Below are 26675 nucleotides of genomic sequence, written 5' to 3'. Positions count from 1 at the left end.
AAGAACCAAAGTAAAGGCTCATTCTGCAGGCTTGAAGTGAACATAATTTAGGAGATAGGGCTAGGATGCAGTCAGCAAAACTGCTTGTCTTTCACCTTCTGTGTGGGTTGATACAAGAGGGGCAAGGACTACAGCAGTTCATTTCAGTTGTTTTCCATAGTCTCTTCAATTTGATTGTATTTATTTCATGAGTGGCAGGTGCATTAGGTTTATGGAACACACAGAGTAAATATTTTTTACTGCAATGCATTTGTTTTATTCTTCTCTTGACGAGTTTGGTAGGAAAAATGCTATGGTAAAAGTTGAATTCAGTCTCACAGTTTCAGTAACTGTCTTCATTTTGGACTTGTTTTGGAGTTGTTTTTCTTCCTAGCTGCTGGTATAGTGCTGTGTTTGGATTTAGGTTGAGAATAAAGTTGGTAACACTGATGTTTTGGTTGTTGCAAATCAGTCAAGGACATTTCAGCTTCTCATACTGCCCTGCCAACGAGAAGGCTGGGCATCTAAGAAGCTGGGAGGAGACACAGACAGGACAGCTAACCCAGACTGACACAAGTGGTATTCCATACCATATATAGAATCAAAGAATCACAGAATATCCTAAGTTGGAAGGGACCCATAAGGATCATCAAATCCAACTCCTGGCTCGACACAGGGCCAGACAAGTCAGAGCATGTGACTGAGGTCATCGTCCAGAGGCTTCCTGAACTCAGTCAAGCTCAGTGATATGACCCCTTCCCTGGGGAGCCTGTTCCAGTGCCCAACCACCCTCTCAGTAAAAAGCCTCCTCCTAATATCCAGCCTAAACATCCCCTGTTGCATCTTCATGCTGTTCCCTTGGGTTCTGTCACTGGCCGCCAAAGGGAGATCAGCACCTGCCCCTTTGCTTCCCCTCATCAAGAAGCCACAGACAGTGATGAGGTCTCCCCTCAGCCTCCTCCAGGCTCAACAAACCAAGGGACTTCAGCCTCTCCTCATAAGACTTCCCCTCCAGACCCTTCACCATCCTTGCTGCCCTTCTCTGGGCACTCTCCAATGTTTTTATGTCCCTCTTGTACTGTGGTGCCCAAAACTGCACCCAGTACTTTAGGTGAGGCTGCACCAGCGCAGTGTGAGCAGGACAATCCCCTCCTTGGACCAGCTGGCCATACAGTGCTTGATGCACCCCAGGATGTGGTTGGCCCTCCTGGCCTGTGTTTAACTTGCTGTCGACCAAAACCTCCAAATCCCTCTCAGCATGTCTGGCCTCCAGCATCTGATCCCGCGGTCTGTGTGTGCAGCCAGGGTTGCCCCTTCCCAGGTGCAGAATCTGGCACTTGCCCTTGTTAAACTTCAGGCTGTTGGTGATGGCCCAGCTCTCTCATCTGCCCAGGTCTCTGTATGACCTCTCCACCCTCAATGGAGTCAACAGCTCCTCCCAGTTTGGTGTCATCTGCAAATTTGCTTTAGACACCCTCTTGTCCTGTGTCCCCATCATTTATGAAAATGTGACTGGCTGCCAGCCTGATGTAACCCCATTCATTATCCCCCTCTGGGACCGACCTGTCAGCCAATTGCCCACCCAATGCATTATGTCTTTGTCTAGTTGTGTGCTGGATGCTTTGTCCAGCAAGATGCTGTGAGACAGTGTCAAAAGCCTTACTGAAATCCAAAAAGATAACATGAACTGGTTTCCCTTGGTCAGCCAGCCGGGTGACCTTGTCATAAAAGGAAATGATAGACAGGACCTTCCTCTTCTGAACCCATGTTGGCTGTGACCAATGGCTGTGTTGTCCTTTAGGTATGATGTCATGCTCTGTATATAACTAGGGGGTTGGCCAGGAGGCAGGTGGCTCAGGAACTACCTGAGCACTGGCTTTAGCTGGTGAGCAATTGTGCTGTGCATCACTGGTGTTGTACATTATTATTAAATTATTATCATTGTTGTCACCATTATTTATGTCTGCCTTTTCTGCCCTGTTAAACCATCTTTATCTCAAACCACACGTTTTACCTTGTTTTACCTCCCATTGTGGGAGGTCTGAGCGAGCTGTGTGGTTACTTTAGCTGCCTGCAGGGTTTAACCGCAACACTAACTCAGAAGGACAGACATAGAAATGCGACTTGGGCTGATGGGTATTTCACAGCACGCTCTGTGGATCCCCCTCCATTCTCCTGTATTCACTCATTCAAATCTTGTGGAGAAATTGGTATCTGTAGCAGGAATTCTTAGGACAGAAGTGGAGTTTGTTTTCGTCCTGCCCCTAGTAGTCTGTCCTCTGAAGATGTGACTGATACGTGAAACACGCCTGATGGAAGTGTTGAGGTTTGCTTTGTCCCTCACATACACTGAATGGAAGCCATTGCAAAAGCAGAGAATAAAAATTCTAAACTTGGAATTGCTTTTTATTATACATGTATTTTGCTTGGCAGGTCTTCCAGAAGGATGGGCCCCTGGTATATTTTGACACCTCAAATGAAGATGATTGCAACTGGATGATGATGGTGCGACCAGCCACCGAATATGAGCATCAAAACTTAACTGCCTTCCAGCATGACAATGATATTTACTTCACCACCTCCCGGGACATCCCACCAGGAACTGAGCTGCGAGTGTGGTATGCAGCTTTTTACGCCAAAAAAATGGAAAAGCCAGTGCTGAAGCAGGTCACTAGTATTGCCAATGGTATGTGTGGGGGCCTTTTTTCCTTCCTAAGGGCCCAGTCCTGAGGGAGACCCATAGTCCCCTACTGTTGTAGTTGACAGTGCTGTTCACCAAATAGGCTCTGACCCTGAAGTTGCTGGCCTTTAGAGTCAGGCTAACCTGCATACGTGGTTGTCCAGCAAAAGGAAAGCATAGATTCTTAAGCATCATATATCTGAGATTTTGAAGACAAGTGGCCTAGTTGATGATTCAGCCTCTTCAGAGTGGAAGAAATGAATAAATAGTTCTTAACAAACAAACTGGTGGCTGCATTGAAAACATTTCTGGGTAGAAGAACAAAGGAGCCCAAGCATCAGTGTCAGTCTAAATGTACATGCACATTTGCTAAGGAAGCCATTCTTGCTCAGTTATGGTGAAAATGTTTTGCTCAGAACTGTTAGACAGTTCTAAAAAGCTACTTCTATCTTACGCAGCCTTACATGGGACCTACCAGAATAAAATATTAGCTTAAGAGTGAACTGCCATTTCACACAGCTGCACTTGTGCTTGGCAAATAAAGACAGCAGATTTTTTAGAATCTGAATTCAAATTGACAGAAGTCTCTTGTTCCTCCACCCTTTTGTTTTCTTCTTCTTTTGCATTTCTGCAGCTAAAAGGTGTGACGTGATCCTTTAGTATTGCAAGGGCTTTTACTTTCTGATCTTGAGTTGGGAGGACTTCCCAAATGGTATTTCTGCTATTCTGAGTACAATTTGGGGTGACAAATGGCTTGGGGAGAGGCCATTGTCATCAACATGCTCTGTGGCTGGCCTTGATGGTGAGCAGAGTCTTACGTACTGCAGCTGAATCAATGCCCTTAACTGGTTTCTGAATACTAAGGTGTTTCCATTTGGTATTAACTGAGAGGTTTCATCTTTTTCCTCTTTAATTTAACCTGTTCATGTATTTTTGTGGGCATATGGGTACTTTAAAATACTGTTTAGGTACGTCCTGCTTTCTCTGTTCAGCACTCTTCTCTGTATGCTCCGGAATACAAAAGGCACGTTGTATGAGATTCAGGCATAAGAATGTCCCAGTTAGGGTTTTCCATGAGAATGTTTGTTTGGTTTTTGCCCTATAGCAGGCTTGCAAAACTTTCTGACCCATGGTTACTGCCGTCAGCACAGAGTAGAGAGAATGAAAGGGTCTGGAAAGTAAAGGAACTGTTTTTCCTCTTCACAGATATGTGCTTGGTAGTGATGGATTCTGATAAAGAGGGGAATAAAAGCTCATCAAAACCTTCGTCTGTTGTCTTACCCCATAAAAAAACGAAGAAATCCAGTGTACCAGCAACTGATCCAGCAGGTATGCAAAATTACAGTGTTTCTGAGAGAGACAGAGGGCAGATCCACAGCCAGAAAGCTGTTAGGTACACCACTTCTGTGCAGATACTAAGGTTATATAACTTCTAGCAAATAGGAATTTAGAGAGGGCATCAAAGCCTGGATTTTTTCTTTTTAATTTTCACAGGCCCGGTCCTTATAATACAAAATGCAGGTTAAAAAGTGACAGAGGGGCCGATAAACTTTTAGGCAGATGATTTTCATGGAAACCACAACTGCTTCTGACCTTGGAAGAGATTAGTGTTGGGATATTTCCAAAGAAAATCTTCAGGCTCTGCGTGCAAAGTGTGATAGTTCGAAACGATCAGGTGCTGGATGAAAGCGTGAGCCTGTGAGTGAACGTAAGAGCAGCTGCTCGGAAATTACAAGGACGCTGATATCAAAAGCCTATTAGAGTTCAGACTGGGCTTGATTACAGGAACTGAAATTTAGATAAACTCGTTAGTAGTACCGATACTCTTGGCAAAGAACATATGGCTCAGGAAATAACTCGTGGTGTCAGAGGAACGCAGTCCCCAAGGTTGATTATGGGGAGGGCACATTGCTTCATAATCTCTGATAAGTGGAACAACGACATTAAGAGTCCACTTAGCACACACTGCTGTGTCTAAAACTGAACTTGATAGATAGTGTGAAGATCAGGATCAAGAGACAGCCATTTCTGGTGTGTTCTTTGCAAAGGTTACTTTGCTGAATTTTGCCTACTACAAGTGTCTAGGAGGAGGAGAGTTGTTGCAGGTGTGTGCAGAGCAGTTACATCAGCAGATACTGTCACCGCTGAAATGTGAAGTTGACTGGGGAGTTGTCTTTCAGTTTGGCATCACTGATTTTTGCGGGAGGGCTTGGAGGGGAGCTATGAAGAATTTGAACAGCTCTTCCTATGTCCTTCACCCCATTGTCTGAAAGTCCAGCCTCAAGAGAAACAGAATGCTGCCTGTTAACACTTTGGGAACCCTAAGGTGTTCCTACTGATGCAGTGTTTTGGTGTTTCCAAACCAAAATATGCTTCTCTTGATCCTGACTGTTTTCCTCAGGTCGTACAAAGCTGTTTCCAGCTGACAGATCTGTGCTTCCAAGCAAACTGGGCTGCCTTGCAGCTGCCCTGGAAGCCTGAAGAAAGGAACCTCAACAAGACCTGACTATGCATGGCAAACCAGCGCACACAGCTAGGGTTTCTAGGTTTACTGCTTGAGGCAGGGTCAGGGACAATTTTCCAAGGCTGCCTTCAGTTTTGCAGGTAGTGCTTTTTCAGTTTTACTATCCTGCAACTTGATGAGACAGAGTAGCTTACGTGTTGCTTACCAATAGACTTTTTGCTTTTTTTTTAGCAATGCAGAACCTTTGCATTAGGTTTGCTGGTTTTAGCCTCACAGACAGAGGTTTCAAGATAAGGGGTTTTTTTTTATTATGTAGCCTGTGAAGAAGGAGTTTCTGTTGCTGAATTCTCTACCTGTTTTTTATTTATTTATTACAGCATGGGTGAGATCATATCTCTGTAGTGCAGAACGTTGAATGTAATTTGTAGCAGGGAACAACCTTTGCCTCAGAGAAGCTTTTATTTAGGTTTAAGAACCAACGGTGAAAAGGAGGAAGTAAATTTATCATCCCTTTACAGATGGGTTCCTCGGGCAGGGGGAGATTAACTGACTGGCTAACAATCACACAGGAAATCTGTGGCAGAAACTGAGGCACAGTTTGTGCTGCTATTCACTTAAACTAATTTCAGTGTCATACTCCTCCTCTGGGAGAGTCTTGTAAACTCTGGAACGGTAGCTTTTTGTGTACCAAAAATATCTCTGATCTGGTTCAGTTATCAGATCCTGTTGACAAACTCAGACACATCATCCAAGGACGTAAAGACAGTGGACTGAGCAGAATAGCCATTTTCTTCTCTTTTTTTGTTCCAGTTCCATTTCCTCCCTTATGTCTTCTTTATTTTCTTTATCTGGCATGAGCTGTTATGTTAATTAGAACATAAATATAGTGGTTTCTTGCAACTTCTGTTAATCCAAATGTTCTTACTCAGTGAGAGAGCAAAGAGGCTACTCCTGCTTCAGTCCTCAGGTGACCCAGAAGAGGACTGGCATCCCCGGTTCTAAAGGTGCTAAAAATTGCTTTATGCTGTGCCTTTGGTAATTACAGTTCTTTAGAAAGCGATAAAGGGACTCTCCAGACTTTACAAGAGCACTGATAGTCTCTCCTGACATCACTTAGTTTCTGTTCAGACTTCTCATCTGTTCTGAAGTTTCAAGTGTTGGTGTTTGGAAGACCCTGAGGTTGTTGCTGCTGCCCCTGTGGGGTTCCTACTGCTTAAATCGTAACTGTGATACTCGGGGAGTTACTGCAAGATAAACAAAGCTACAGGGATTTACTACCTTCCCATTTTCAAAGCTTTTTGGTATTTCTTCTTGTGATTTAGCCAACGCTCCAGAAGGCAGTGGAGCTGCAGAAGCAGAGTCCAGCCAGTGGACATGTAAAGTGTGTTCATCTGCTTTCCAGGAGCCTCAGCTGCTAACAGGTAAGAAGTGCGAGAAACTCATGAGAGAGGACTGAGAAGCATCAGAAGACTTCTGCTCTTCCAGAACAGGGCACTGGGAAGCCATACCCTGGCTATGATGCAGTAAGATAGAGGTTTTAATTTTTCTGTTCCTTTAAGAAAAAAGGTAGTGTGGAAGGTCAAACAGTGCTGTTTTGGATATGGCAGTGGTCAGTCTCTGGGCAAACAGCTATGGTGTCGAATCTAGAAGAAAAAAATCTTGTTTAGAAGATAACGTGGGAGCGGTAGGAATATCAAGGATAGGGAACTGCATGAGCAGTGTGTAAGGTCGGTGATGCCAGCTTACACTTCGTGGTATAATCTGTGTGGTATTTATGGCACAGGTTTAGTAAAGGTAACGAAATACATTTTCCTCCATCCATTTCATTTGCAGTTTTCAAAAGAAGAAAGAAATGTAAAAGAGCTTTGAATATTTAAGAGCTCTGACCATCTGAGGATTCATTTTTGAAAAGAGGACTTAGGTTGTTAAATAACTTGGGCATTTGGAAAAATGTACCCATTCTCAGGGGCACAACCTTTTCCCAGTGATATCTAACAAACCTCTTTAAATATTCAGACCCTGAATTGTTTCAGTGCTCAATAAACTGTGTGGTTTTATTTAGGGAGGTATTGTGACTGCTTTTGAAATAACTAAAGTGAGTCTCAGCTAGGTGAGATTAATCTGATAGGTATAAACTGGATCTGTCCATTTGAGTATTTCATGACAGTTTCTTTCCTCCTTACTCTCTTGTTCTTTCCCATCCACCCAGAGCACTTGCTGAGTCACCTGGAACAAGCTAAAGGTACCCCCCAAAACAGCCAAAATGAGACTGTTACAGAGAAGGCAGCAGAGGCTTCCCCTGTGGATCAGCCAGTGATTTGTGATGCCACCAGTGCCACCACAGACTCCCGGAGGAAGGCTAGGCGAGGGCGAAAGCCCAAAACAGCAAAAGCAGAAACACCTCTTGTCGCTGAAGAGAAAGATTCTGCAGGTAAAACAAAACTTAGGAAAATGCTAAGCACATATCCCATCATATGTCCATAGTGATGCCTTCTCAGAAAGGCCTAAAAAGTAGTACTGAGATAGGAGGGAGGTTTTTCAGTCAGATCCCTAAAGCTTTTACAGTCTTTGTTAGTTACCTCTAAGGAAATTTTGTCTATGTTAGATGTTGCAGCGCCTCTGTGCAGATTACCTGCATTCTCTTTTGATAGTTTTAGTAACAGAGAGGCCCAGAGAAACACGGGATACTGGTTATGAGACACCTGCCTAGCTTTCTGAAAGAAGGAACACAAGAGAAAGCATCCTTCCTCTCAAGAGGAGACACTTTCCTTTCTACCTGAAGGATTATTCTTGGAAGGGGCTTTTTTCAGAGCTTACCTTCCTTGAAGTGTAGTTGTAGTAGGAAATTTCAAGATGGCTAGTCAATCCCTTAGTAATAGTTTGGAAAGGTAAGAAATTATGCTTCCATAAGAGATGGTGGCTACGTCTTGCTTGTCATTCAGTAGCCACTTTCTCTATCTTGCAGGTGTTACCTACTCATTCACAATCCGTTACTTGTGCTCCAGTAACGTCTCCAGCACCACATCTCATTACAGAAGCATTTGAGGTGGTATTTCCAGCTATCCACATTAACACTGTATTTTTATGTGTTTGCAGTGGAGCGTGAGGCTGATGCTGTAACTGAGGTCCCATCAGAAGAAGTGGCCTTGCCTTCAGCTGCAGAAGAAAGAATTATGGAATTGGTTTTAGGAAAGGTGCCTAGCACCACAAATAACATCAGTTCAGTGTCAAAGTAAGTGTTCTGAGATGCAGGTTTTTCCTTTTAGGCTTAATTGACATTATGTAGCATGGAACAGCTCTGCTTAACTTCAGAGCTCACAGATGCTCTTTGTTAGCGTAAAACGGTGTCGTCGCGCTGCTGTAGGAACTGACTTCAAGTGCCACGAAGGTGACTTGTGCACTGGAGAGTGGTGTGCAGATGGTGAGATGGTGGTGGTGAAATTCTCCAAAATTCTGTTTTCTGTCATGCTACTGCTTTTATTCAGTGTCTTTCCAAAAGCCTCCCACAGCTGCAAGGTGAAATACTACTCCTGTTGAGTGTTGGCAATAAGAGGCAAAGTAAATCTTGCTCAAAAAATTATGCTAGCCATTATTATTCTGTCTCACTTATCATCTTAACTCCTGAATGACTTCATGTTGGTTTGAGCGTGTGATACTTCAGGTTTAAAGCAGTGGGAGGGGAAAACTGCACTATAACAGAAGCTCAGGGAGACTCTTGAGTATCATTTGATTAGAGTCTTTTATGTCTTTTTGTCCTGGTAAAATTGGCTTTTTGAGCTACTTTTTGTATAATAAAACATTTGATGTTTCAGAATTGGCTAGTAATGCTATACATTTAAGTCTTTAGCAGACAACACAGCCATCAAAAATGCATTCCAGCGGGTGGTTGTGCTGGGAAATAGAAGGGTTCTGCTGCTTTGTGCTCTGCTGCCCTCTTACCCCACATACACGCCTTTTGCATGCAGACTGCTGAGCTTTCTAAGCTGGAACAGAGCTGGTGTTTTTGGAGGATAGGTGGAACAGGCCCTTTGTTCCTCTGAGGGGTCTGCAAAGACAGTCTCTTGCTCTGGTGGCTGGTACTTTTTCCCTTGCTGGGTGAAGCTGGTCTGGAGCAAGCAAAACTCTGACATCTGCTGCTTCCAGGGGGCCCAGGGGGATGCCTCAGCAAAGTGGAAGCTCCCAGCCCCCCTCTCCTGCCAGCAGCTGAGCACAACACTCCTCTAGCTTTTGCCAGCTGGTGGGACTCTTTCTTGCAACCTGTGGGATACCTTTCAGTCCCTGCCTTTCTTTCTCTAATCCAGTAGGTTTGCTCATCACCAAAACACCATGTCCCTCAAAAGAAGTTTAATTCTCTCCAGTAGACATGGTATACGGCGGAAGCTGATAAAACAGCTCGGGGAGCACAAGCGCGTCTATCAGTGCAGTATCTGCAGTAAGATCTTCCAGAACAGCAGCAACCTCAGCAGGCACATCCGCTCCCACGGTGGGTTTGCCTTTGTCTCGCTTACCTATTGATTTTGTCTCTTGTTGGGTCCACCTTTGAGTAAAAGAGCTATTTTTAGGGACTGAGAAACGTAATTTTAAGAGCGCTTTTTCATCGTCTTTGTTTTCCTTTTTTTCCTCTCCCCTCCCCTTTTTTCTGTTTTTCCCCGTTCCCCCCTGCTTTCTTTTCCCTTGTTTCCTTTTTTCCTCTCTCTTCCCTTGTTTCTTTTTCAGCTTTTCCTTTTTCTTCTCTCTTCTTTTCCTCTTTTCACCCTTTTTCTTCTTTCTTCTTTTCCTTTATTTCCCCTTTGGCTTCTCTACTCTTTCCCCCTTTTTTTTTGTCCTCCCCTTTTCCCTTTCTTGCTTCTCTCTTCACTCTTTTTCTTTCAGCTCTGTCTAGGAAAGTCTTTTAGTTCTGCAGACCAAAGCAGGAGACAATGCTAGTTGAAAGTTGAAATCGGAACACTTAAAATTTGAGTTTAGGTACATACTTTAAACAGGGGTGAGGATGTGATGGGATTTCCAAAAACTATTCTTCTCTTTAAATATAGACACATATATATATCATCCCCCACTTTCACAGACACATGGATAACATTGCTCTGTAGATGTCTGAAAAACAGCTGAATGCTTTTTAGCTTGCAGTCTGCAGTTCCAGGGGTCCATGACCACCTTCTAAGGATTATGTGGAAAATAGTCACTGAAAAAGGATGTGAGAACCAAACAAACTTGTTGTCAGAAATGGTGGGCAAGGTTAAAATCTATTGTTGGATCTTCTGAATTAAAACAGCTTCTCATCACTAGCCTGTTTGTTTACAGTCGCTTGTGCTTTGGTTTCCCCTGTCTGGCCTGGAGTTGCTTGTTATCAGTTACTGACTACTTTTTTTTTTATTATTGTTTTATTTTATCTGGATTGATCCCCTCAGGTGACAAACTGTTTAAATGCGAGGAGTGCGCAAAGCTGTTCAGCCGTAAAGAGAGCTTGAAGCAGCATGTCTCCTACAAGCACAGCAGGAACGAAGTGAGTGGAAATGACTAGCGGGCTCTTTCTGAGATGGGATGAAAATGTACTGTGAGCTTACAGGTGCTGGCTGGGGAGCTTGGGTCAGTTGTATGCGAGCAGATACCCACATGAATAAGTGAGACAAGACTGATAGGGAGAGGTGACATCATCTATTACAACAGATGAGGAGTTTGCAAAGTGTGGGCATGCCTTTGAGCATACAAGTCCTTTTTCTGTGTGTGAATTTTCTATAGAAAGTTGGCTTTAAGCATCAGTTCCAGCAAGACAAGTTTGAGTTAGCTGGACCTATGTGATCTAAAGGTGGGATCTGACTTTAGTTTCTGGTACTAAATAGGGTTGTTCTAAGTCTTCGTTTTGTCACCCTGTTTCATTGATCCCCCCACCTGCAGTATCATTTAACTTGTAACTCTCTGGGTAAAGGCAGTGGTACTAAGGGCTGTGTGCAGGTGTGTATGCCCACAGAGCTCACAGCAGCAGCCCCGTGCTGGCAGCTGAGGGCCTTTCAGTGCTGCGTAAATACTGACCGTGCCCATACAGGGGCCTTTACCAGTGAGTGTTGCCATTGCTGCTCAGCATCATGGTCCTGAGCTCTCGGGTTGCTGACATGGGTTCTGGAGCTGGAGGATGAGTCAGTTAACACCCTGCTTCTCAGAACTTCTGTCTCCATGTTGGACCAGGGGTCGTTAGGAAGACTGTTACATGCACAGACGTGCATGGTCTACTACTGTTTATTTATTTATTTATTCTTTTCCCCCTGAGAGCTCAGGTGCAGGGACATGGTTGGCAGGGTGATACAGCATGGGAATTTCACATCAGTGTGTATGTAAATATCCTCCTGAAGGGAGGAAACTGGGAAAAGATGGAAAACAGAAAAAGTGCTCGAGCTTTAGAATTTCTCTGTCTGATTCCACTTGTGTTTCTGCCCTCTTAAAAACTGAACTGCTTGCACTCCTCAGGTTGACAGTGAGTACAGATACAAGTGCGCCACGTGCGAAAAGGCCTTTCGGATAGAGAGCGCGTTGGAATTCCATAACTGCAGGACAGGTGAGAGTGTCTAACCATTCTGCTTTGTGGGGATGTCCACAAATCCACCTCAGCATAGTAACTACAAAGGGGGGAGTAGGCATTTAGGTTTTTGTCGTCATCACAACAAGCAACCTGCTCCTCCCTTCCTCCCAACCCCCTTGTTGTGATACAAAAAGCATAGCCATCCACTTAGGTAGTCTTGGTTTTAGTAGTTCCTGCTCATCTGTCTAATGTCCTCACTGGTGTTTCGTTTGTATGCTCACAGATACCCTGTCACACCATCTCTCTTTAACTTTAATTTCCTGAAATTTCCCCTCATTTCTCTGAAATATGGGGACTGAAAAGGCAGCCAGTACTGTCAATAATTTGTAGTTTTCTGGCATTAATTACAGTTTTCTTCTGCTTTCTCTGCTTTCTTTGTAGTTGCAGTAATCTCTGTAGGTATTTCTTTCTTGGTATCACTAGCAACTGTCCTTTTCTCCCATAGCTATCCCTCATGGTTACTCATATTGTTTATGCTGAGTGATTTTATGCTTAGAAAATTACATCCTCATTTCTTTTGTGGACCCCTGATACCTGTCAGTACAGAATCACCTGGGTAATTGCCTCTTACAGAACCATTCAAAGTAGGTTTTTCTTTCAGAGGGTACGGCTTGTATAAAACCAGGCCTTATGAAGAATGGAAAGCAATGCCAAGTAACCTTAGTATTGTGTTTATTCAAAGACAGAAGCTCCTTTTCCCTCTGAGTTGACAATTACAGAAATGGGCAGCTGTTTTTGCTCTACTCTTCCAACGCTTTGAGCCGTTACCTCTTTGTTACTGTTGCAGCATTGTCAGATTCCAACAGCACCCCTGTGTTTCAACAGAAGTCTCAACTACTGAGAGAAAGCAAATTCCCTGTAGGCCTATTATCATGGAATAGTGTATTATTTTTTTTTTTTTTAGGTTTTATGCTTTGTTCTGGAGTGTTGTGGAGTGGCTGGTATTAGGAACCAGTGCTGGCAGAAGCAGTGCCTGGACACAGCTGTTTGTATGAGGCTGTGCTGCTGTATACACTGTTTTTAACAACATTAAAAACGTGAATCAACTGTAATAAAACCCCCTGCAAATGTGTTACTGTGTCCTAGACCACAATGGAAATAGCCTGTGTGAGGAATTTACAATGCTAAACTCCATGTTCAAATTAGCATCATATATATTTATTGCCTTTGAAGAAATATCCTCCTGTGCGTTGCAGTAATAATTAACGTCATAGGCAGCAAAAAGATGCACAATAGGTTGTTTGATGTTTATTATCTTTTTAATGGGAAGGCAAATTTTGAAGTAAAAGAAAAATACATGCTTTGAGTTTCCCTCCTCAGTACGTATAATGATGGATTATATGTTAACACCCAGGTCTAACAAAAGAGCTGCTGCCTCACAAGCATGCAGAGCCTGTTTTCATCTGCAAAAAGCTGCATGGTTTCTCTTGCTTACAGATGACAAGACATTCCAGTGTGAGATGTGTTTCAGATTCTTTTCTACAAACAGCAATCTTTCAAAACACAAGAAAAAGCATGGGGATAAGAAGTTTGCATGTGAAATCTGCAACAAGATGTTCTACCGGAAAGATGTCATGCTAGACCATCAAAGACGACACTTGGAAGGTAAGTATACTGCAGATGAACCTAATTATTACCCCTTGAATGGCAGTAAAGGGGGGAAGGTTAAGGAAATGATGGCACATAGGATTCTTCTGGATGGTGACTGTCTTTTTTTTTTTGTCAGTTATCCAATCTGGAGTAGTAGGTTTCAGCAAAATGTGACATTTATTAAAAATAATAACAGATCCTGGAGAGGAGTTGTCTAATTCTATGGAAAACTTTCTAGGAGGTGCACCTACATTTTATTTCCAGCTTCGTGTGATTGGATCTAGTGCTACTGACAGTCCTGTGAAAGTTGCTTGGCTTATGCAGTAGTTTAGACTAGCTGATTTTAATAGCATACTTTTCTTTCTTGACTTCTTTCTTTAAAAAAAATTAAAATGTGGTAACTTGAAATTTTGAGAGCAGAGAACTTTCAGTATATGACTGAAAGTGATGACTGTGCAAATACAGTAAAACAGAATGCTGTGTGATGTTCTCTTTCAAAATCTTGAGAATGTACGAAAAATAGTTTATAGGAATTTACAGTTCAAAGTCTTGAACACTTGAGGATGGTATAGGTACTGAAGGACTCTGGAAAATCTTGGGGTAGATTGTTGAAGTATGTATTAAAATTCATTTAGTGTTCTAGATGGTAAGTCCAAAGGTTGTTTTCAGAAAAGCAGCCAGACTGTCCATTTTGGTGCTTTGGGTGTAGCTGACTGTCACTGTCTGCCCTTACAACTTGGACCTTTGTGCCATGAAGTAGAGGACAGCTAGAGGTTATGGGGTTGAATGGCAATATTGGGTTAGGCCCAGTCTTGATGTGTAGCCATCACAGAAGAGCAGCAGCCCTCTTTCCCCCTGAAAGTAGCAGAGAAAGAGGTCTGAAATCCTCATGGAGTGTTGAAGGTGATGCTGGATGGGTTCCCTTTCTCTTTAGAGACTGTAAGGGGGAATTTCTGGGCCAGATATCTGATCAAAGTGCCAAGGCTCACTAGGTCTGCCTGTTTCCTGGTGTTGAATATAAATGTCTGTTTTCAGACACATTACAATCCGTGTAATAACCATTAGGCCACACTAGATCACCCTGGTGGGCTGCTTTTATATTCTTAAGACACCACTTTAATTTAGAAATTATCCTTTTGTTGGCAATTAAATTCTGTATCGAGGCTCTTCCCAGCATTTCACTCTTCTGTACAGAACTCACCTGAAAGGGCATGCAGATTGAAGTAGAAAACCATGGTTTATTTTTTTTGTTTTGTTTTTTTGATGGGGACTGTTCTGTGAAGGGGTGAGGCGTGTGAAGAGGGAAGACTTTGAGCACAGCACGGAAAACATGGTTCGCTACAAGAAGGAGCCTTCAGGATGCCCCGTGTGCGGGAAGGTAGGCACCTCTGCCAGCGCGTGCCTTGCAAAGCTCAGTACCTCTCCAGGGGTACTGAGCACCTCAACCCAGAGTCTGCAAATGAGCTACTGTGGCTTAAACTTCAATAGCAGCCTCCTTGAATAGGCACACAGCCTGCCAAAAGGTTTGAGGGTATATGATTAGCCCTGAGGTACATGTCAAGTCGCAATACCTTGCAATTCAGACAGGCACGTGGTCAGCTACAAGCAAGCCCTGTCACCCAGACAAGATGTTACTCTTTAAACTGCCTTACCTCTGTTATATATCCAGGCCCACTGCAGCCAGGGGTGGTTGGAGCTGTTAGGACAAAGGTAAGAACAAAACTGATGTTCAGACTAGACTTTCAGGACAGGTAGCACGACACAGAGTGTAACATGGCCACTGTGTCCATTAGTAAAATCTCATGGCTTATGTTATTTGGAGTGAAGTTTTCTGCCAGAACATAAACAGCTGCAGTTCACTGCAATGGAAATTGTTTTCTGTTAGAATTCACATTGGATCCATTGTCTAGTCATGGCACTGCTGCGTTTGGGTGTTGCGCATTCATGATCTGAAGTTGCTGTTATCACAGATATGAAGACTGTGCATTTAACTAGTGTTTTTATGAATATTTAATGATTCGTGGTGCAAGATACACTCAAGCAACAGAAGTGGTGTGTACACCTTTGGTTTTGATGCTTTGGATATGTTCTATTAATGAAGGTAGATTTTGTGGACATGTCTTTTTATAGACATGCAACATTCTTGATTCGTAATATTTAAATATTTCTAAATAAACCCCATATAATTCTGGGGCAGCTTTTTTGGAAGCCCACCTCTGATGAACGAACAATTTTGGTCAGTATTTGCTGTATCAGCAGCTCCTGAGGTAGTCTGTTGTCTGCCTAGCAGGATCTCCTGCACATTTCTGGGCAGAATGAATAAAAAAGGACTATAAGTATGTTCCATACTATCCACTGGATAACTAGCAAAGAATTTAGCCTTGCTGGTCTTAATTCAAAACCACTTCCTTCCTTGTTTTCTTTTAGGTATTTTCATGTAGGAGCAATATGAACAAACACCTTCTAACGCATGGAGACAAGAAATACACTTGTGAAATCTGTGGACGTAAATTTTTCAGGGTGGATGTGTTGAGAGATCATATTCATGTCCATTTTAAGGTATTGTGTTAAGAATTTATTAGAAAAGGCATATTACTTAGCAGACATTGTTGAACATACCAGTAACTATATTGAGACTGTTATGACCACATGTTCATCCTGGCAACCTGACAGTGCTGATATACTCTGTGCAGAGATGTTTCTACAGCAGCGTAGCAGGGGTTGTGCTCTTGATTTACCCATGGCTCTGTGGTTCCACCTCTGGATTGCTCCAAAGGATGTGGACTATCATGTATAAAGTTACTTCAGGTACCACTGCAGAACACTGTTATGAACATTAGGGAAAAAAACACCCGTGACCTTGTGTGACTCAGAAAGGTTGCTCATTTTAAAGCAGGGAGAATAACTTTAGAGGAAGGCTGCAAACAGATGTGTTGTTCTAGCTGTAGTTTGGTTGGGCTGAGGGGTTACTGTCATCCCCTCTCTTTGCATGAAAGAAAAACCCCAGCTGTGAAAACATAACTGGTGCTGCCCTTTCCATGCCAGTGACTGTGATTCTCTTGTAGACACCAGCGTAACTGCCTGTGTGTTGAGTTCCTCACCTGCTTTTGTCACAACATTCCAAATCACAAAAGCAGCCCTATCAAGAGTGTGTATCAGACTCGGATTATTTTGACATATCTAGGGTAACACTGAATTGTAAGGAATCATGTTGAATTGAAAGGAATTGTGTCACTCAGTGGTACTTATAAGGATGAATAGAATAATGTAGCAGCTTAGTCTCTGTTTGCTTTAAAGTTTCTTTTATATGGAAAAAAAAAAAACAGTGTCTTATCTCTCTGGATAAACAGTGGTTCCTTGTTTAGTCATGGACAGAAGAACTTTATTTACCTGAACTGAACAGAGCAGGATATTTCAAATAAATAATGTTTCAGCAGCTGTGAATGTGAGACAGTCTGCATGGCAACAAAAGCTGACTAGGTGTTACCTTTTGAAACAGAAGTTTACTCTGTCAAAGCATAATCTTCTTTCCTGCCCTGCACAGGACATAGCACTAATGGACGATCACCAGAGGGAAGAGTTCATTGGTAAAATTGGAATTTCATCAGAGGAAAATGATGACAACTCTGATGAAAGTGCAGATTCTGAGCCTCACAAGTATAGCTGCAAAAGGTGCCAGGTAGCTTTAAATACTTTCAAATTAATTTGTTTTGGGATGGGAGGAGGGAGTGTGGATCTGTGAACTGTTGAGGATTTTCAGTGACATTACGGGTTCCCGTGGAGAAGGCCAGCCCACAGGTCTGGTCTCCTCTTCTGCAGGGCTTGTTGCTTCTGGTCTGTGAAGTGGTGCTATATTCTGTAAGACTTCAGGTGATGTTCTTGAAGGTGAATGCTGTACACTTAAAAAGATAAATACACATGCATACAGTTACCCGTGTGCAAGAAAGCAAGCAAAACCGGATAAAGAAACAACAAAGGAACATTGTTGCCTTATACCACTTTTTAATTATGTGCAAATTAAAAATCATTAGTACATTTCTGAATGGTACAGTCCACAGATTGCTTAATTTTGATGAGATCAGGTGGACCTCTAGTGGATATCCAGTTGGGAGGATTAAGACTGCTGCTTATGTTCAGTGTGACAGCCTGCTCTGATCCTGACAGGATGGTATTACAAGTACTGCTGGAGTGTGCTTGGTTGTCAGCTGAGAGAGGAAGACTTTTAAACCTTGTGCTGCATGGCTTTTGCTGTTTTGTAAAGATGTAATGGGGAAAAATGGGTTTCTTTAGACCCATCTGGGTTCTGTGCCCTCACTGTGTGAGCACCTTGTGCTGGGTTGGGAAAAACTGCCCAAACTGACATAGGGACTGGGGAATTCTGGTAGTTGAGCCACTGACTTGGTTCCTGGAAATCAGAGCTTATTTCACAGCCTACACTTAATGTAGTGAATGCTTAGCTTCTCTTCATTTTGAAGACATGGAGATAATGCTTCAGGTTTCTATTCTTATCTGTGAACTGGTTTTAAGTGCAACCTGCTTTTAAGTTTATGTCAGTAAGCACGAGACAACGTGGTATCACAGCAGTTAATCACAGGCTTGCTTTCAATGTGGGGATTTCAACGCCTGACGCTTAATGGGTACGTAAGCTGCATAAAATAGTGTGCTGCCAAATGAGGGCAATCGTGCCATTCAAATTAGAAAGCTGCTTTTGGAAGCTGGGCTTTTAGCGCTTTTGCAGGTGTTTGTGAAGTAAACAGTTGTCTAAGGCAGCAGCTGTGGAAAGTGTTACCTGGGATGAAATGGCTGAAAGTGTCTGCTCATGCATTCCTAAGGGAGAACAACTTACATATCACTCAGTGAGATATCTCCTCTGAGGTCTTAAGGCTCACTCTCTCCATTTTTTTCTCATCCCTAAGTATACTTTCACCAAGCTGTTCTATGCTGTTAGAAATAACCTGGCTAGTTCCAAAACTGGACCAAAAGATTGTATCATGGCACTTTCCTCTTATATTTTGGGGCTTATAGGTGTATGCAGGGTTACTTGGGCCAGGGAGCAAGGAGCACAGCTCCCACCTGTCATAGTTGTAGCACGTGCAGGAGGTAAACTAGAATCACTGCCCTGCAATACCTAGAAATATCAGCTCTCATGGAGCTCTTGGCAAAGCTTGCTATGGCATATCTGGCTTGCTGTCATGTATACATGACATATACTGGTGATACATGGGATAATTATGCCTCCTAGCTCTGGCTCTAGATCCCAGTAATGTGTTACTAGCTTGTTGCCCTTCCTGAGAACTTTTTACCCCTTCCATTCACGATTGGTTCATTCCACAGCTGACTTTTGGCAGAGGGAAGGAGTACCTGAAGCACATCATGGACGTGCACAAGGAGAAGGGCTATGGCTGTAGCATTTGCAATCGACGTTTCGCCTTGAAGGCAACTTACCACGCGCACATGGTCATTCATCGGGAGAATCTGCCTGATCCCAACGTGCAGAAGTAAGATGATGTGTTAGACTGATGAGAGAAGCTGTCTTTTTGAAGTTAGGGTGGTAGCTCTGCCTGTTGATGCTTTTAGGCTGTACTAAAATATCTCAAACTGTATAACACGTGTTTAAAATGCTTATTAAAAGCTGGAAATGTATATCACTAATGATTCACTTCACACAGGTGATTAGTCAACAGCCTCACAGACTGGGCTTTGTAAAGTATAAATCTATGATTTCAGGAAATATTTTTTAAAAAACTATGGTTGTAATAATGTCAGACTGCTCCAGGCTTGCAGTGAACTTAGGTGTTTCTTCAGGCCCATTTTAAAAACGTTTTTGTGTTTCAAGGAACTTTTATGGTAATAAGTATTGACAAACAAAATGCAGTTACTGACAGAGATGCCTGAAAACCACCTCTGCCTCACAAAAAGAATGACAGGCTTTGGTCTCTTTGGTTTCAGATACATCCATCCATGTGAAATCTGTGGAAGGATTTTTAACAGTATAGGAAATCTGGAAAGACATAAGCTTATACATACAGGTAAAGATGTTGTGCTTCTCTATTATGATCAATACTGAAATTTCTGTTGCCAGCACCTGCCTTATTTTTTTCAGGATGAAATAAGTTATGAGTTTTTTTACTGTAAGTTGCAATAAGATAAATATTATATTTATGCTTTTAGGGTAGACTGGTTTCCTAAAGCAAACAGTATTAATGAAGATAATTGGTCTAGGTACACGATCCAGGTTACTAGCTAATACGATGCAGGATTCACCTGCTTAAAATACCAATTCTGTATTCTGTTCTCCCCCAAATTCTTATCCATGCCACCTTCTCACCATTACACAGGCTGAAAACTGCTATTGCAAAATCATTTTTAACAGCTCATTATTATTTCATGCTATTCAGTATTTTCCAACGTCAGGCTTTATCCTTTCTTTCAGGTCTCACACAAAAAGCCAGCTTTTCTCTCTCTCTCCAAAGTCTTCCAGTTTAGTTTGGGCTACAATGCACATGAAAGGTGTGGTTGACAACACAGGTGGACTGTTGCCCTCTAATTCACCAGTGTAGTCAGTTTTTAGGAGATGCACATTTTTCATTAACATTTTTTTTGTTTATGTTGTCTTTTAAATTTATTTTTAAGGTGTAAAAAGTCATGCTTGTGAGCAATGTGGCAAATCATTTGCTAGAAAAGACATGTTAAAAGAACATATGCGAGTCCATGATAATATCCGAGAATACTTGTGTGCAGAATGTGGCAAAGGTATGTCTGATGCCTTGTTTTCCATTAATTCTGATACTGAATAGCAGGTGAATATCTGAATTAAAATGACTTCCATTCTTAGAATATTGGGAAGGTCCTTGGAGTGCTGTAAATCCTGCCCTTTTGAGAGGCAGAAACTGTCGTAATCAGGTGCCTTGCGGATACGTAAACTCCCCCTAATCTTAGAGAATTTGGTTTCATGGCTGGTAAGGCAAGGCTGATTTTAACAGATTCTGCTGCTGTCAGACTGGGGAGTGCTTGCTTGATTTCCAGTGCATTTGCAGCACAGAAGAGAATACAAGTTAATTTTTATCATTCTAGGCTGTTTTCAGCCTTAAGAAACAGACAAATTTCTCTCTGTAAGAACCTGAAGAGTCAAAGTCACTTTGACTTTTTGAATTGTTCACATCACAACTTGTACAGATCCGAACTGTGGTATTATAATGTGAGGCAGTAAGTCTGACATCTCCAATGATGTTTTGCCTCTGCTTGTCCCTGCTGTTTTGCTTCTTCCCCAGTGGTTACTCAAATGTTTTCCAGAGCTTTTGGCCTGGAATTAAAATAATAATGATAACGTGCACTGTTACCTAAACAATTAAAAACATGCAGTTACGGACACGCAGCAAATAGAGTCTTAGAGCTCTGGGCTAACAACATGATCATCCTGAGCTCTCCTCTGAAGGAGGGAGCGATGGGCTGGTGGTCATGCAGCCCCTTTTGTCTGGCAGGAATGAAGACAAAGCACGCGCTGCGGCACCACATGAAGCTGCACAAAGGGATTAAGGAGTACGAGTGCAAGGAGTGCCACCGCAAGTTCGCACAGAAAGTCAACATGCTGAAGCATTACAAGAGACACACGGGTGAGGTCTCGGAAGATGTATGGAAGTGCTTCCCCAGAGAAACCTTGTCTAGAACAGGCAGAGAGGATGGGGAGCACCAATAAAAAAAAAAACACTCATACTCTGCTTTCTGAAAAGTGAGATTTTTGTACTCTCGTTGCCAAGACCACCTGTTATACAATTGGAATGTACAGTTTGATTGGTTTCATGTTTTGCTATATTAAGCGAGGTGGTTTTGGTCTAGGGGAGGTCTAGAGTGTTGTGTTTGGTTTAAGTTGGTGTTCAGGTTCCCGTTTCCCAAACCAGACTTTTACCTCCTGTATCAAGCTGGGCTTGTTCAGCCTGGAGAAGAGAAGGCTGCAAGGGGACCTCATTGCAGCCTTCCAGTACCTGAAGGGACCATACAAACAGGAGGGGAATCAACTTTTTAAAAGGGTAGATAATGGCAGGACAAGAGGGAATGGACTAAAACTAAAGGAGGGAAGGTTTAGATAAGTTATTAGGGTAAAGTTTTTTACAGACAGAGTGGTAAGGTGCTGGAATGGGCTGTCCAGAGAGGTGGTGGATGCCCCATCCCTGGAGGTATTCAAGGCCAGGTTGGATGGGGCCCTGGGCAACCTTGTGTAGATCTGGGCCTGGAGGTTGGTGGACCTGCCTGGAGTAGGGGGGCTGGAACTCTGTGATCCTTGGGGTCCCTTCCAACCCAGACCATTCTATGATTCTATGATCAATTCCTCTTGGATTCATTTTCTGTCAGATACAGTAGCATGGCTTAGATAAAAATAGCTGGTGAAACTGGGCTTCTTCAACTTGTTTAGCTGCAATTTATTCTTTTTTCTTCAGTAAGATGAGACTGAGAATTGTCCCAGGCACCTGAAACTCTTTTCACGCTGATGTTAAATGTTCTCTTCCTGCAGGAATCAAAGATTTCATGTGTGAGCTCTGTGGCAAGACGTTTAGTGAGCGAAATACAATGGAGACTCACAAGTTGATTCACACAGGTAAATCCTCGAAAGAACAGTATCCAGAGGCAGTACTTAACTCTGTACCTAGGCTGGCTTGTAGACTTGCCAGTCTCTAACTGCTGTTACATATCATGTGACCAACATAACGTTGTTCCTCTTGTCGTGATGCTGACGACATATTTATCTCTGGGGGCTCTTGGTAACAGCACTTCCTTCCATCTGCCTCCAGTAGGAAAACAGTGGACATGCTCAGTCTGCGATAAGAAATATGTCACTGATTACATGCTACAGAAGCACATCCAGCTCACTCATGATAAGGTGGAAGCCCAGAGCTGTCAGCTGTGTGGGACAAAGGTTTCTACCAGAGCATCCATGAGTCGACATATGAGGCGTAAACATCCAGAGGTGAGTTAGTTTGGCAGGTAGGCTGTGAGGTGCCTGGGCGTTTCAGCTTTTTTCTTCTTTTTTTTCTTTAATTTAGGAAAGTTTATGGCCTTCAGTGACTTGAAAGGAATTTCTTTTATGTTTTCTTCTCTTCTTTTGGGGCCAATCAGCCCTTTCATGATGTTATGTTTCAGCAGCAAACGTATCTGGTTGTTAGTCCCTAAAACTGAAGTTCTGTTTTAAATCCCTTTTCTTCTTCTGCCTTGGCTTAAATGTATATTTTTTACATGTTTTGTCTTCATCCACTAGGGAGTATAACTGATGCTTTTTTCCCCCCATTGTGTTCGCTGTATTCAGAAGTGATCTGAAAGAAATGGTGAATAGAGAGGTGATGGCAGCATCTGCTGATGATACAAAATTATTCTTAGTATTAAAGACAAATGCTGACTGCAGAGTGGCTGGTATAGAGGGATGTTTTGTCTGACCCCAGTGGGGCTTTTTGTGCATTCTAAATTCCTGAATGGCTGTTGTGTTTTCCCTCAGCATTTCTTACTTAGTTAAACTAAGGCTCATCCATTCCCTTGGAGGCTGCTTTTTTTTTTTACTACGGATTTATCATTAGTATTGCTTTGCCTCGAACTATCCCTATTTTTTTAGCATTGTGACTAGGAAAGAAATCAACAAAAAGCTATGCTTATTGATTTATTGATTAAAAATGCAGCTAAATATCTGCAATTCAAAGGGCAATTTTTCCTCTGTTCTTTGATAAGCTGAAATGTAGTGATTCAGCTGAAAATAATGGAGTAGCACACAGTTGATAGGTTTATAAATAGAAAAGCTAAAATAATAATTCTTTCGAAACACATTGTTTTCTGTGGAATTCATCACTTTCAAGCGGGTTCTGCTCATCTAGAATCTGAAAATGAACATATCCTTCTACTGTTGTCTTTAAACTTTGCTGGTGTTCAGCAAGAAGGCAAAAATTATGTCCCATGGGGTTATTTTTTAAAAAAGCCCCAGTTAAATCCCTCAGGTTAAATGGGATGTGTAAAGCACTGGATTCCATCGTGTCTGCTTTGTGGCAGGATGTATTAGGGCCCTGCTGTATTGTCTGACCCTGGTAGGTGCTGCTGCAGCTCACCAGCTGGTACCTCTTTGCCCACAGATTCTTTCTGTCCGGATCGATGATTTAGAGCAGCTGCCAGAGACAACGACCATTGATGCCTCCTCAATTGGGATTGTTCAGGTAAATTCCCCATTGCAAATTCAGGTGGCAGCGAGGTTCTGGGCCTACTGGAGGGTGAGGTGGGGACATCACTGTTTGGGTACATCACTTTTTGGGTAAATATTGTAGCTGGGCTTAGGCTGATGGGCAAGGGATGTGCCTCTTTTGAGAGTCAGCTCCAACTTAAATTGTATAAGCAGATGCAAGCTGTTGATCTGTTTTGTCATGTAACATGGATGCTGGTAAAACAGAGGTAATTACAGGGTAATTACTCATTCCCTGGAAGCAGGTTTTTGTTAAAATTAGTGTCTTCACCTGAGAATGGATAGTAAACCAACTTCAGGTGATAGTCTTTTGCTTGGAACTTCATTGAGCAAAACGATTCAATGTCTTGTTTGGAAATGTGTTCCTCCAGCCGGAATTAGCCTTGGAACAGGGAGAATTACCAGAAGGGAAACAGCATATGAAAGGTCCTAAACGTGGCCAGAAACGAAAACAGAAGTCAGGTGAGGAGGAGGAAGCCCAAGTGCCTGAGGACCATGCCTTCAGTGAATACCCAGAGAAGGAAAGTGAATTCACAGGGAGTGTTGGAGATGAGACTAACTCAGCCGTACAGAGCATCCAGCAGGTGAGCTCCAGTCGCAGGGTGGTGTGGGGTAGCAGGCATTGCTTAGATAGAGGGATAACCCTTCTTTTTTCCTAAAAGCGAACACAGAAGAGTGGTCAGAACATCTAGGGATAATTTGATACATTGTGGTAGCACCAACACCAACAGAAACTTTAAAAGCCCAAGGAGTTGGACCAGTAAGCTCCTCCTTTGTTTTAATTTTGTTTCCTTTGGTGTTACCATCTCCTTGTTTTGGAGATATCCCTAGCTAGCTGAAGCTGTGACTACAAGTGTGAAAGTTAATTCATCTGCTTGTTTGAATGTTGCATGTGCCTCCCTCCTGCTACCTCCTTATTGCTGTGCTTGGAAGGTGTATTCCAAGCTTTCTGTGTTCCCCTCTGTGTGTTTGACTTCCCTTGCTGGCAGTAGCAACAGAGGAGCCCATCAGCACTCGGGTCATCTTTGTTGATGGCTGATGCTCGGTGCTCAGCTGCAAGGTACAAAGTTGAGGTTACCTTTATGTTCTTCCACAGGTGGTGGTGACCCTTGGTGACCCAAATGTCACGGCCCCTTCCAGTTCTGTGGGGCTGACGAATATCACCGTTACCCCCATTACGACGGCCGCCGGAACCCAATTCACAAACCTCCAGCCGGTGGCTGTGGGTCACCTGACTGCGCCTGAACGCCAGTTACAGCTGGACAACTCCATCCTCACCGTGACGTTTGACACCGTCAGCGGTTCCGCCATGCTGCACAACCGCCAGAATGACATTCAGATCCAGCCGCAGCCAGAGGCAGCCAACCCACAGTCTGTGGCCCACTTCATAAACCTGACCACCCTGGTGAACTCCATTGCTCCCCTCGGGAACCAGATCACGGAACAGCATCCCCTGACCTGGCGGTCAGTGCCTCAGACTGACGTCTTGCAGCCCCAGGCGCAGCCAGCGCAACAGCAGTCAGGACAGCAGCAGGTTCAGACAGAGCAGCAGCAACAGATGTATAGCTACTAATTTATACTTTGAAAAGTTTTGGGAAATGAACAGTTACCTGGTGGCAAAACTACGTGGATGTTTGGAAAACTTCTAATAGGATTGTGTGCTGGATACCAAACAGAGATGGGAAAATGTTTATACAATGAAATGTAAGCTCAAATTGGAGTAGCACCCTGCAACACCCTGACCTCGAGATGGTCCTCGTGCTGTCGCTAGACCTTGCACTGTCTTAAAAGGGAAAAGGAAAAGAATCTTGCCCCAAAATTAGCACCCCCTTGCACTGTGTATTTTTGTGCAGTAAGATCGAGATTTGACAGGAGTGTCATACTATATCTTAACCAAAGCAGGGAAATCTTAAATAGGATGGCACTGGTGATTTACCAGACCCTTGCAGCCATCCCATGTCACCGCTTTCCAGTCTGGAAATTACATACAAAGACCTTATTGGCAGTGAGGTGAGGTGGAATGCTCTTGTGGCCAGCTGGTAGAGACTGAAATGTAAAGACACAGATGGGCAAAACCATCATTTTCTTGGGTTTTATCTTCTTTAGGTCTTGTGTCTAACAACACTGGTAAGGTAGGTGGGGTGGGGGTGAGTGTGGTGTGGAAGAAAATACACCAATTTCACGAAGTGTTTCCATTTTAGTCAGGAAAGAAGCCCTGTACCCATAACACAGTGTTAGTGCTGCTTGAATCAGATAGCTGGTCTAATGCTAAAGCAACTTTTACGGTCTTTTAGTCAAGTTTGAATCAAACCAGTTATGAACTGAAAGAAGAATGTGATACATTTTAATGTAATTTTTCAAAACCGCTCTTTCAATCTTGCTTTTAGCTCATAGGCCTGAAGAGCAATCAGTCCCCTTTGATCAAGTTCAAGATGTGAATTTTTTTTCAATTAGTCTTCTATCATCGTGTAATAAACATTTGAGAAAGTATTCTTTATATATATATATATACACATACATATATATATATATATGTATCTCCTTTGTACTTTACTGTGTGTTCTGGGTGAGTATGCGTGTGGAAAAACACTGTTACCAGTACAATGCATTGGGGTTTTTTATCCCTGCATTGCCCTTTCTCACAGAAATAACATACGGATTCTATTCCTGCTGCTTCCAAACCGATTTCCAAAATTCGTAGCCAGACAAGCTGGTGTGAAACGAGAGGAAAAGAATGTCCGAAGCATCTTCTGCCACCTGGAGGCAGTGTTGCCCTAGTGTATAATGGGCGAGGTTTGCGTGACTACTGGGGATCTAACTAGTGGGTTGGGTTAAATACAGCATCGCTGATACCACACTTCCCTTCCCGTCTCCACACGTTGATGTGCAGTCTGGACTTTTGCATGTCAGGAAGATAGAACCTTTCCCACAAGAAAAAAGCAGCTGATAGAAAAAAAAGGAATAAACTTTAAAAAAAAATTAAAAAAAAAAAGTTGCTGCCTGGAATCCTGAAAGGCAAATCTGTCCTTCCAGCTGTATCTGAGGAACAAGGCCCTGTGGGGCAGCAGACCCAGCCCCAGGACTGCGTTAAAGGTTGTTGCTGAGGATAAAGCAGCTGCTGTGTTTGACAGTGAAGATAGATTCATGGTTGTAACAATCCTGTCTGTGCCTATCGTGT

At 42.9% G+C, this 26675-nt stretch overlaps 1 protein-coding gene across 1 annotated transcript in view; it reads left to right on the top strand.

Annotated features, from left to right (window-relative positions):
- The window catches only part of PRDM15 (PR/SET domain 15), a 32342-nt gene extending 7082 nt beyond the window's left edge, over positions 1-25260 (top strand). Inside the window, exons 4-24 of the mRNA XM_084264791.1 lie at positions 2413-2665; positions 3866-3988; positions 6446-6544; positions 7333-7554; positions 8220-8355; positions 9425-9606; positions 10532-10626; positions 11586-11673; positions 13135-13302; positions 14571-14665; positions 15715-15846; positions 16832-16966; positions 18622-18785; positions 19237-19316; positions 19921-20040; positions 20769-20900; positions 21797-21880; positions 22074-22249; positions 23394-23474; positions 23869-24081; positions 24594-25260. Coding sequence (XP_084120917.1) covers positions 2413-2665; positions 3866-3988; positions 6446-6544; positions 7333-7554; positions 8220-8355; positions 9425-9606; positions 10532-10626; positions 11586-11673; positions 13135-13302; positions 14571-14665; positions 15715-15846; positions 16832-16966; positions 18622-18785; positions 19237-19316; positions 19921-20040; positions 20769-20900; positions 21797-21880; positions 22074-22249; positions 23394-23474; positions 23869-24081; positions 24594-25070 — 3255 coding nt within the window. The 3' untranslated portion in view covers positions 25071-25260. The remainder of the gene's footprint in view (positions 1-2412; positions 2666-3865; positions 3989-6445; positions 6545-7332; positions 7555-8219; positions 8356-9424; positions 9607-10531; positions 10627-11585; positions 11674-13134; positions 13303-14570; positions 14666-15714; positions 15847-16831; positions 16967-18621; positions 18786-19236; positions 19317-19920; positions 20041-20768; positions 20901-21796; positions 21881-22073; positions 22250-23393; positions 23475-23868; positions 24082-24593) is intronic.
- The last annotated feature ends 1415 nt before the right edge of the window (positions 25261-26675 follow it).

The sequence above is a fragment of the Gallinula chloropus genome (assembly GCF_964237585.1).
Source record: "Gallinula chloropus genome assembly, chromosome: 1".
NCBI classification, from domain to species: Eukaryota; Metazoa; Chordata; class Aves; order Gruiformes; family Rallidae; genus Gallinula; species Gallinula chloropus.
The sequence above is the reverse complement of the archived record's forward strand: the minus strand, read 5'-3'. Positions and strand labels throughout refer to the sequence as shown.